The 12659-nt window shown below is 39.6% G+C and overlaps 1 protein-coding gene across 3 annotated transcripts; it reads right to left on the bottom strand.

Moving 5' to 3' along the window:
- Positions 1-4224: 4224 nt before the first annotated feature.
- On the bottom strand, positions 4225-12321 carry LOC141899731 (rho GTPase-activating protein 19-like). 3 transcript variants are annotated; one of them, XM_074786204.1, is made up of 10 exons: positions 12031-12321; positions 10139-10434; positions 9833-9928; positions 6569-7014; positions 6257-6484; positions 5597-5872; positions 5432-5512; positions 5183-5290; positions 4696-4878; positions 4225-4576 (listed from the first exon to the last, which is right to left on the bottom strand). In XM_074786204.1, the coding sequence occupies exons 2-10, from the start codon at positions 10428-10430 to the stop codon at positions 4457-4459; spliced, it is 1830 nt and encodes a 609-aa protein (XP_074642305.1). In that variant the 5' UTR covers positions 10431-10434; positions 12031-12321; the 3' UTR covers positions 4225-4456. The 3 variants fall into 3 exon arrangements, with proteins under 3 accessions (XP_074642305.1, XP_074642307.1, XP_074642304.1); XM_074786206.1 differs by lacking the exon at positions 12031-12321 and adding an exon at positions 10659-10719; XM_074786203.1 differs by lacking the exon at positions 12031-12321 and adding an exon at positions 10524-10718.
- Positions 12322-12659: the final 338 nt, after the last annotated feature.

Genomic DNA, 12659 nt, shown 5'->3' with positions numbered 1-12659 from the left:
AGGGGTATGTAAATAAGATAACGATAATGAGGTCACATTAAGGATAAGAGAATGTGTCACATGTTTGTTTCCTCCTCTTGTTTGATGCAGGTTTTCAATCGCATTTCAAAATGACGACTATGACCAGTACCGCCATCTAGTGACTTACACGATAACCATTGTTATTATGTATATTTTTAAAAAAACATTAATTATTGTGTAAATTAGTTGCTATAGTAATGGTTGCTATAGTAATGGATGTTTAATTATTGTAATGACAGCAAATAAATTTTGTACAAAAAATGGATTTTATCGAAGAGAAGTAAAACTCAATGGGAGTTAAATTAAACTCAATGGGAGTTAAATTAAACTCTTTATGGGTTGTTAAGTAAAACATCGAGTTCTGTTGTAAACTCAACAAGATGAGTTTTTAGAGAAGTGACTTATGACTATATTGTACGTAGTATTAGAGAATTAAGGTCAACGATACGTTCAGGGGTCGATACCCCCGATACGTTCAGGGGTTGATACCCCCGATACGTTCAGGGGTCGATACCCCCGATACGTTCTGAGGTCGATACCCCCGATACGTTCTGAGGTCGATACCCCGATACGTTCAGGGGTCGATACCCCCGATACGTTCAGGGGTCGATACCCCCGATACGTTCAGGGGTCGATACCCCCGATACGTTCAGGGGTCGATACCCCCGATACGTTCAGGGGTCGATACCCCCGATACGTTCTGAGGTCGATACCCTCGATACGTTCTGAGGTCGATACCCTCGATACGTTCAGAGGTCGATACCCCTGATACGTTCAGAGGTTACTATTGGGATTAAACCTGTAATATGGTCAGGGGATTAAACCCTATTTAGATATAACTCATATATTTACCCCTGATCAGTCTTTTAGGTATTAGTGTATTATTTACTGTGATATATTATTTATACATGATTTAACTACTTGCTATTTTTGTATTTGTTTATTCTATATTTTTTCTCTCGAGGCTAAAAATGTAAATAGGTGGAAACCTACAGAGCCACCTATTGAGAACGCTGTTAAACGCCTTCCAACTCGTATTTTGAAATATTTGATCTTCCTGTTGTATGTGTTTAGATTTCTATCCAGGAGTAGAATGAGAATAGTCTCAGAGTAGAATAGTCTCAGAGTAGAATAGTCTTGCAATTGTGTTAATAAAGTTTTAACATTTTTGTCTTTGTTTATGAAAAATCAAAGTTTCAAATTGATACGCCGTGTATCTAGTGAAGTATCAACCCTATTGATACACCTGACCTGTTGATACACGGTGTATCTAGTGAAGTATCAACCTGTTGATACACCGTGTATTTAGTGAAGTATCAACCTGTTGATACACGGTGTATCTAGTGAAGTATCAACCTGTTGATACACCTGACCTGTTGATACACGGTGTATCTAGTGAAGTATCAACCTGTTGATACACTGTGTATCTAGTGAAGTATCAACCTGTTGATACACCGTGTATCTAGTGAAGTATCAACCTGTTGATACACCGTGTATCTAGTGAAGTATCAACCTGTTGATACACCGTGTATCTAGCGAAGTATCAACCTGTTGATACACCGTGTATCTAGTGAAGTATCAACCTGTTGATACACCGTGTATCTAGTGAAGTATCAACCCTATTGTTCTATTGTTTAGTTTCTGCTGATTGTTAATTATTAATGTAAATAATAATGAATGTAAATGTGTCAATCAATCGTGTATTGATCGTACTGATGGGAGGAGCTAACAGCGGCGGCAGCAGATAGATGGCGCTGCTCTCTCACTCCCTATGTGTTGTGTATGTTCATAAACTCATGTGTAAATTCTTCTCATAAATTTCCATTCAATAAAATATTTCAAAATCAATCTTTGTTTTCATTGTCAATGTATCTTCATTAGCTCCCCCTACTGGTAAAAGCTTACACTAAACTAGTGCCCTCAGATTCAGAGTGGTCCTGATGCTGAATAGAGGATGTACAGGGGTGTCCCGGGTTCAAACCCTGTAATTACTGATACTGATTCAGAGTGGTCCCGATGCTGATTAGATGATGTACGGGGGTGTCCCGGGTTCGAACCCAGTAATTACTGACACTGATCCAGAGTGGTCCTGATGCTGAATAGAGGATGTACAGGGGTGTCCTGGGCTCGAACCCAGTAATTACTGATGCTGATCCAGAGTGGTCCTGATGCTGAATAGAGGATGTACAGGTGTGTCCTGGGCTCGAACCCAGTAATCACTGATACTGATTCAGAGTGGTCCTGATGCTGAATAGAGGATGTACAGGGTTCTCCCGGGTTTTAACCCAGTAATTACTGACACTGATCCAGAGTGGTCCTGATGCTGAATAGAGGATGTACAGGGTTCTCCCGGGTTTTAACCCAGTAATTACTGACACTGATCCAGAGTGGTCCTGATGCTGAATAGAGGATGTACAGGTGTGTCCTGGGCTCGAACCCAGTAATTAATGATACTGATTCAGAGTGGTCCTGATGCTGAATAGAGGATGTACAGGGTTGTCCGGGGTTTTAACCCAGTAATCACTGATACTGATTCAGAGTGGTCCTGATGCTGAATAGAGGATGTACAGGGGTGTCGCGGGTTCGAGCCCAGTAATTACTGACACTGATCCAGAGTGGTCCTGATGCTGAATAGAGGATGTACGGGGTATCTCGGTTTCGAGCCATGACGATAAATTCGCCATCTATCGGAATTTCGCTGAACTGTCAAAATGATTGAATTGACGATAGCAAAGTTTAAGAATGAACTATGTTTCGCATGCGCCATCTACCGGAATTTAAAATCAATAACTAATAAGCAGGGTGTCCCGGGTTCGAACCTGGTAATTACTGATACTGATTTAGAGTGGTACTGATAGAGGATGTACAGGGGTGTCTCGACCGTACGGTGCTGCCACTATGCTCATCGTTAGCGGGATTTCCATACACTAACTGAAGTCAACTCTGGCAATCGTCGTGCTGTCCAGTTATACTCCGTTACCCTTGCTTGCCAGAGTTGACAAACGATAGTGTATGAAAATCCCGCTAACGATGAGCATAGAGGCAGCACCGTACGGTGAAATGTTAATATCTTAACAAAAGCAATTACTGATAGTGAATCAGAGTGGTCCTGATGCTGATTAGATGATGTACAGGGGTGTCCCGGGTTCGAATCCAGTAGTGGTCCAAGTTGTACTGATGCTGAATAGAGGATGTACAGGGGTATCCAGGGTTCAAACCCAGTAATTACTGATACTGATCCAGAGTTGTCCTGATGCTGAATAGAGGATGTACAGGGGTGTCCCGGGTTAGAACCCAGTAATTACTGGCACTGATTCAGAGTGGTACTGATGCTGAATAGAGGATGTACAGGGGTATCCAGGGTTCAAACCCAGTAATTACTGATACTGATCCAGAGTTGTCCTGATGCTGAATAGAGGATGTACAGGGGTATCCAGGGTTCAAACCCAGTAATTACTGATACTGATCCAGAGTGGTCCTGATGCTGAATAGAGGATGTACAGGTGTGTCCTGGGCTCGAACCCAGTAATTACTGATACTGATCCAGAGTTGCCCTGATGCTGAATAGAGGATGTACGGGGGTGTCCGGGGTTAGAACCCAGTAATTACTGGCACTGATTCAGAGTGGTACTGATGCTGAATAGAGGATGTACAGGGGTGTCCCGGGTTCGAACCTGGTAATTACTGATACTGATCCAGAGTGGTACTGATGCTGAATAGAGGATTTACAGGGGTGTGCCGACCGTATGGTGCTGCCGCTATGCTCATCGTTAGCGGGATTTCCATACACTAACTGAAGTCAACTCTGGCAATCGTCGTGCTGTCCACTTGTACTCCGTAACCCTTGCTTGCCAGAGTTGACTGACGTTAGTGTATGAAAATCCCGCTACCGATGAGCATAGAGGCAGCACCGTACGGTGAAATGTAAATATCTTAAACAAAAGTAATTACTGATAACTGATGCTGAATAGAGGATGTACATTTTCAAATCTTGAGATAAAGCAAGAATGGGATCCATAGTATATTTGTAATCGTCTCGGGAGTAGGTTCGAACCCGGGTCCACTGATCCTGTCCGTGTGGATGCTGCTGCTGCTGCTGTTTATATAAAACCCAGAGCGCTGAATTCAAACATCATTTTATAATTAATTCTTTCATTTATTTACAGTTTATACAATTAAAACATAATGAAACTGTTCACAGGTTTTTAATGAATCATTCTATTTAATACTGAACTTTGAATTAAGAGGAATTAAATGCAAGAACATGAGACTAACTTTATATATACAACTGTTTACAATAAAACCTAGTAGCACATAGATGATAGCGCCATCTATTGGTCATCGATTACACCACACTAGCGCCCTCTATTGAACACTCATAGAGACAGATAAAGTCTTTACTTATTGCACTGCGGTTACTATAGTAACCATTTGTTTAGACGTAGCAACCGGACGAAGTTTTCAGTTTTTTCGACGGAGATTGAGTTGAGAGTAGTTGCCGCGGAGATGTGAATATAGATAGAGGAGCTCGACATCTCGGGTTTATTATCGCTTTCTGTAATAAATAAATCAATCAATTATAGTTGAAATATAACAATATCAGCAGCGGTTACAACAATACCAGCGGTTACAACAATACCGTCGGTTACAACAATACCGGCGGTTACAACTTACCGATAGAGAACTAGCTTTCAAAGCCTTCTCGGCAACTGGTGATAGAATAGCCGATAACCCAACAATACTATCGTTACCGAGGCTGTAACTACGTCTCTTACGTTTATTATCATCGGGTGTCGTTACTATCGGCGACAGTGTATCGTTCATATCAACAATGCATACTTGATCAATACCACCGGGCTAAAAATATATATAAAACATCTTAACAAACACTAGCTATATATCAAAGTGCCTATAATAAATACGCGATCTGTGGTGCCCTCTATAGGTAATAACAAACACTAGCGACATTTATATATTTACAACCCCTACAATTTATCAAAGTGCCTTTAATAAATACGCAATCTGTGGTGCCCTCTATAGGTAATAACAAACACTTGCGACATCTATATATTTACAACCCCTACAATTTATCAAAGTGCCTTTAATAAATACGCAATGTGTGGTGCTCTCTAGATCAGTGGCGCCCTCTAGATATGCTTACCGTTTTATAAGCGTCAGCAAAGAGTTTTTTAACGGGAGTTCTGACGTGTTGACAAGGAGTTAAACACAACGAAAACTCATTCTCTTTATCATAAACACTACTGTCAAACTAAACACAATAAACATGCATAAATAATCAATAGCGTAACTATAGCGATTAATAATCAATAGCGTAACCATAGCGATAAATAATAACGTAACTATAGAGATAAATAATCAATAGCGTAACGTAGCAACGATAAATATTTACCTGAGTCGTTGATAGTAAATCATCCTCGCTTAAATTCAGGTTTACGTTTGTTCTGTTCTTTCTGCCTTTCATAAAATGTTTCTATAAATCGATATAAATAAACCGGGTTTAAACTAAAGGTCGATTAGCGACGTTATAACAACGTTTAATCCGGGAGTAATTTACCTTCAGAGAGTTTCCGATCGATTTCGTGCGTTTGTGTTTCGCGATTGATTTGTTATTATTATTAGCGGTATCTAAGGGCGTTGCTACGCCTCCGTTCATATTGTTGAATTGTTTGAGTAGCTTACGTTTTCTCGATGAATCGGGCATCGATTGAACATGAGCGTAAAGTTGAGCTAGTGCCGTTTCTGTATCAGTGGTGGCGCTAGCGGCTTTAGTCGCTTCGCGGTCGACGAATGCAATACAAGTATTTGTAGCCATCGATGAGTCGTGTCTTAACTAGAAATATATACACTATAAAATATTAATAACATCACAGGGGGTGAGAGGGAGCGGGGGAGAGAGGGAGCGGGGGAGAGAGGGATCAGGGGGTGAGAGGGAGCGGGGAGAGAGGGAGCAGGAGGAGAGGGAGCAGGGGGAAAGAGGAGCAAGGGGTGAGAGGGAGAGGGGCAGAGAGGGAGCAGGAGAGGGAGCAGGGGGAAAGAGGAGCAAGGGGTGAGAGGGAGAGGGAGCGGGGGAGAGAGGGAGCGGGGGAGAGAGGGAGCAGGAGAGAGGGAGCAAGGGGATAGGGAGCAGGGAGAGAGGGAGCAGGGGAAGAGAGGGAGCAGGGGAAGAGAGGGAGCGGGGAGAGGGGGAGACACGGAAGCAGGGGGGAGAACTTACCCCAAATCTTTCATTAGTTAGATCAGGATCATCCTCCTCGGACGATGATGTCATCGACGCTCTGGAATTAGGACGCGAGTCCGGTGCTTGTTCCATCTCTCGCCAGTAGGTGGCGATATCTCTCGCTAGATCTAACGGTATTTTGAATAATTGCGGCCCGTTTTCGATCATAAACGCCACTGATTTAGTGATACTTTTAGAAACAGCTCGAAGCTCTAAAGCCGTTATCTGAAATCAAATATTATAAATATTTAATCCAGCTACCGGATTAGAATAATCCGGGTTTAGATTCGATCGTTGAATTAATCTTACCTTTCTAGGACAGAGTATATGTGGAGCGAATAAAGTACCCAGAGTATCGGCCGTCATTTTATTGTCTTCCACTTTAGAAACTTTATGCAGAAGTTTAAGTAAACATTCTAAAATCGTGGCCTGTTCGACCGGTAACAGATGAAATAAAAGTTGTATCGATTTAATCTGTTTGTTGAAAATACGTTTACGATCTTTCTCCGTTAAAGCATCCGTATCCGTCGGCAACATATCCGGTACTTGACAATGACCTTTATAATAACGGTCTCCTAGCAACGGTTCAGGTAAATCTCCGAGGAATTGTTTTAAGACGTTGGCGCAGTCGTGAGCGGTGTAACTGTTTTCATTGTTGTCTAGTTGTAACGATTCACCGGTGAATAAACGATGTTTCAGTTGTTTTTGTCGTTGTAAATGTCCAGTTTTACGGAATAAGCCTTCTTGTTTTATATCTGTAAAATATCATAGAAACAAAAACTATTATTACATTTTATTAAACTCATTTATAAACTGGCTTAGTAACGAGTTGAATAGAGGAGTTTGTGGGAATGTGAAAGATGGATTTGATGGTCATTTAATAGCGTGTATGATTCATTGACCGGATGATGTAACCTCCCTCAACCTCTCCTTTAACTCTCTATAACATTACATCACTTCATCTAACAACAACATCAGTTAACTTTCTCACTATAAGTTACTCTTACTATAACATTGTAATCCCATGACTTAAACCAGGATTAAACTTGTAAATCTCCTCTCAAACTCCTGGAAGTCACAGTGAAACGTCAACTTCAAACCCTTTGAGATTTTGATATTTTTAGGACCTGCTCCATAAATACATCGCTCATAGTTCAACAGATCCCCCACTCACCGGAGAATGGATGAAAGAGAGAATGGGTGTGGTAATAAAACCCACTCGCCGCTGTAACAATGATGTAACATGTGATACTAAATGTTTTTATGACCAGCGAAAATAAATCAAATAACCTAGCAACACGAACTGCCTTGTTTATTGAACGATTCAAAAACTGAAATAATAAACTTCAGATCTAAGCAAAATAAAAGATGACAAAGATCAATGAGAGATGACTGCGCTCGAGGTTATAATGTAAAGTCTGAGGAGAGGATATTGAGGAGACAATTAGCTATGGATCTATACATGAGAATTAGCTATTGGGGGTTTATAGGCTGTTTTATTATATATACAACTATAGGAGATAGATATATAGGGGCTGAGAAGGCTCTATAGGACGAGGAGGGGGGAGTTTTAGATTGGCTGCAGATGAATTCAAATAATGCTTAGAAATAGATAACAATACAAACAAGCATTCACATATTTCACAAGAAGATTCGATCAAACGCTTTTGGGTTTTGTATGAATAAAGAGAGATGGATTAAATATTAAACAATCACCACCAAGCACTATACATATATATATATATATATGTGTCCAGCTGCCAGGGCCCCCTCCCCTAACCATCTACTCATCAATAATTACTGATATACCACCACATACTGAGAAATTGATTGCTTAAAAACTGCATCAAAGAAATGAATAATTAAGGCCAGGATTTTACAATTCATCTCACACAACTCTCAAATATGAGTAAAAATGACATCTAACCAATTATAGATCTTCATAATTGATTAATTATACTCTCAGGGCTAATTATGGTCGAACTAATTATCCAATTATATAATTACATTGACCGTAATTACACACAGTAGTCGTTATAAAGATCATCTCTGATCATATGCTCAAATCAAACTTATTAATTAATTACTTCCTATAATTAATTAATATTCTATAAACAATAGAATTTGAGACTGAAGTTATTATAAGACTCAGACTAGGATTTACACCCGATCTGGAGTTAGTCAGCCGGACAGACAGAGACAGACAGACAGACAGACAGGTTGATAATGACTTGTAGAAACACAAGCCCTGAAGGCCCGATGATGATGATAGACCCTGACACTAGATCACATAGATACTACAAGTTTAATCAATGAGAAACTTCAAACTAGAAATCATAATGTTTAATCTTATGTAACATTTAAATCATCCTCAGCCTCTAGGCTACTCTCCATCTCTCCCTGATCTTAGAGATGATGATATCAATATTTGATTTAGTGTAATTCACATAGTATTTATCAAGTATTTGTGAAGCCATATTTAATTCTCCTCCTCTCCGATCTCAGGTTTATTGTTACACCTGGATAGCAACTTATATATCGTATTTATCTTAAATTTCAACAGGAAATTATAACAATTAAAACTGTTTAATCATAATTCACCTGTTACCCGGCAGCCCTGTGTGGATAGAGTTCGAATTTCTAAAAATATTCATAAAATGCACCTGCGAGACAGGATGTTACTACAATCTGTTCACAGTAAAGTGGAATGATTGTGTTTTATAATAAAGGAGTGTCTTGGGTCGGGTCGTAGTCGGTTCGGTTCTCTGTGACCCGTTTTTCAATGCATGTGAGATGCATTTTTCAATTGTTGTACGAATAATTCACCTGTATACCAGCAGTCGCTCGTAACCGATAGCGATCTCTCAACAATGTACCGATAGATATAGAGCCCTCGTCCTTTTACAAAGTTCATTTCAACATTTATACTATATCGCTGAACTATAGGTTCGGATAGGTAGAGTAAGATTAATCTAAGAGTAATGAGAGTTAATCCGTGATTTATAACCGTGGGAATAGCTAGGCTGAGGGGGGCTCATTAGTGAAGAGAGCAAAATTAATTTTTCTAGTTGAAGAATTTTAAATAGAAAGAAATCAACTAGTGAAATAAGGATGAGCCACAGGGAATCAGAGAGTAGAGAGGGAGAGGCTGGGTCTCGCCCTGAAGGGGTTCAATGATGTAATTACTGAAGAGTCATTCACATTAGTGAAATGAAAAACTCTCTCATTCAAAATCACTGGAGTAAAATCGATTGTAGAACATGTAATTTATAGGCAAATTATTGGTTAATTTATCAGTGTATGAGGCTAATTATTGAGAGAAGAGCATAGATACAGAATCTGAATAGAGGTTGGAGAGGCAGAGAGAGGTTGGAGAGAGAGGTAGAGAGAGAGGTAGAGAGGTTGGAGAGAGAGGTTGGAGAGAGAGGTAGAGAGGTTGGAGAGAGAGGTTGGAGAGAGAGGTAGAGAGAGAGGTAGGGAGAGAGGTAGAGAGAGAGGTAGAGAGAGAGGTAGAGAGAGAAGTAGAGAGAGAGGTTGGAGAGAGAGGTTGGAGAGAGAGGTTGGAGAACTTACTGTTAGGTCTGCCGAGATACTGCACTAACTGTAAAACTTGTTTAATACAATCTTCAGATAAACTGGGAACATCAGAAAAAACACTGCAATTCTTATCTGCAAAACAACAATTCAAAACTAAATAAGAATACAGTTTGAGTCTCAGTCTCTTTACCGGGTGAAGATTCTACCCCGGTACTCAGTGGGATAGTCTTACTAGTCCGATCTTAACTAGTCCATCAACAATCAATGTTTTTAAATATAAACTCATTTGTTCATTGAATGGTTTTAATTTTCTATTTTCTCAAATGTAAAGTGAAAACTTACTCTTCCTCTTCTGAAACGGAGTCGTGAATGATTTCGATGTTTTTGACGATGATTTCGAGGTCGATGATTGATTTTGGTCGGAGGAATCATCATCCGGCTCGGAGAGGAATTCCTCCAGACTCGCTCCAGAAAGATCCAACAAAAACGACAGATGCATTTTACACATCGATTGAAATTTATCGGGATTTGTATTCCTCAATCTGTTCACTCCTCTCTCTAATTCAGTGGTGACCTCCTCCATACCTCTCACAGATACATCCATACCTCTATCCATACCTCTTAGTTCATTCATTACTCTGTAAATATAAATCAATTAAATATGAACAGAGATTAGATTCAGATTCCAGACTCAATTACATCATAATGACATGAAGTGTTAACAGACATAAAGCATCGCAGCAGTTCCTGGCTGTCAGCAGCAGCATCCCCCCCCCCTGTCTGGTATCATCTCCCTGTCTGGTATCATCCCCCTGTCAGGTATTATATCAACCCCTGGGCCCTACTGATGTAGAAGACACACTTTAAAGACTGATTTCAAACCCTTCAGGCTGCGACACACTCCTTCCATATTTCTACCTAATGTCACTCACAGCTGTGAATTCAAATTCTAACCGATTGTATTATTAAAACGTAGCAGCAGATAAGGCACAGCTGTGGCGAGTGAGTATTGATTCTTTGTTTGAAACCATTTAATTCAAACAATAGAAATTCTCAGTGTATGCAGTTTAGGCGTTTAAATTTTGACAGCTGATTTTCAAACACCAGACTCTACCTACAAGTAGTATACGGGTTCAGAGAGAGAGAGAGAGGGGGAGAGAGTTACTTATTGTTTTAGGTAGTCAGTGGAGAAAGAGACAGAGATATGAGACGTAGAGGGAAAGAGGATGAGGGGTAGAGAGAGAGAGAGAGAGGTAGAGAGAGAGAGGACAAAAGAAAGATATTTAACAACATAGTTTGGTTATGATACTGTATAATTACAGTCATACTGTGAGTCATACAGGACACTGACTGTTTGTTTGTTTGTTTGTTAGATTCAGGACCAAACGTGCATAAATTTTCACACCTTTATAAACAGAACAATTAAATATTGAGTAAAACATTTTAGAAACTTTTGAATTTAAATTTTAAACCGTTTAGGGGGCATTGTTTGGATCGATGCAGCATTCTAACGGTAGTTTTAAGAATAACGCGGCCCGCAATGTTCAAGATTTGTAATCCGATATTTAGGAGTTAAAATTTGTGATCAGAGTTTCTATGAATCGTGAGAATTCTAACACATTGCATTAAGACTTATTCTAAAAACCATGCATAAAACTTTGCTCAGCTAGAATTGGTATAAAAACAATAACATGTATAACACATTAAGCACTTAAAGCCAAACAGATTATTTAGTCAGCCTCAGTGAGAAAGAGACTTCTATTTGTTCTTACACAATAGTTCTCTTCACAACAATAATTACACAGTTGGTTTGTATAGTAGAATTAGAGGTAGGGGGTGTAGGGTGTGAGAGCTCAAAGAGGTTTATACTAAACCATACAAACTCTAGTTACTATATCATTAGATCCAATTACGAATCATTATTAGCATCATTTTACAATCCAAAACCCCTAAACCTCAGTAAGACCCCCTAAACCTCAGTAAGACCCCCTAAACCTAAGTAAGACCCCCTAAACCTCAGTAAGACCCCCTAAACCTCAGTAAGACCCCCTAAACCTCCCCATAACTCTTCACTATAAAACCTGAACTAACACCTTTAAATGATAACTTTAATAATAAATATTATTTTCAAGATTTGTAAGACACTTTAAATATAACTTATTTAATAAAACTTTGTGAGTGTGATCTAAAATCTGAAGACGAGAATAAACTAAGATTCTGTTAACTGTACTCACCAGATTATAAATAATTCCCAACGAACGTTTGTGAAAAGTTTAAATGCGTTTTGATAAGATCATAAAACACGGAATAAATGTTTATAATTCCTCCTCAGTTTTATAACATTGTTGTTACTCCTGGTTTAGTGAAGCCTGTTATTAAAGCTTTGTTTTCCCAGTAGTAGAGATGTTATTGATGCTGCTGGAAGCTGATGATGTGATAGTAACAGAATCGCGACGGTCCAGTGTGAATGTTGGATCAGTGGCTCTCCACAGAGATGGATCAGAGAGAGTAGCGACTGACTTTATACGTGTATGAAACACTGACTGACTGATATATACACATACACTGTGACAATACCCCAGAGAGAACAATAACCAGTAAACCCCTGCAGAGCCACGCCCTCCCGGCTACTACACCGTCTAACAGACAATACCTGATTGACACATAGCCCCGCCCACTCCCTACTCATCTATATTACTGATACTGTAGATTAATACTTACCCGAGTTGAAATCAATCCCGAATTCGACCAAAAAATATCTTTAAAACCCGTAAAAACTCATAAAGAATCCGCAATATTGAGTTTCAGTTTCAAATATGGCGGCTTCATATCGATTTGTAAGCTGATCGCTGATTGGTGCTAA

Source organism: Tubulanus polymorphus, chromosome 2 (genome assembly GCF_964204645.1).
Source record: "Tubulanus polymorphus chromosome 2, tnTubPoly1.2, whole genome shotgun sequence".
NCBI lineage: Eukaryota > Metazoa > Nemertea > Palaeonemertea > Tubulaniformes > Tubulanidae > Tubulanus > Tubulanus polymorphus.
This window is presented reverse-complemented; position numbering and strand designations above follow the sequence as displayed.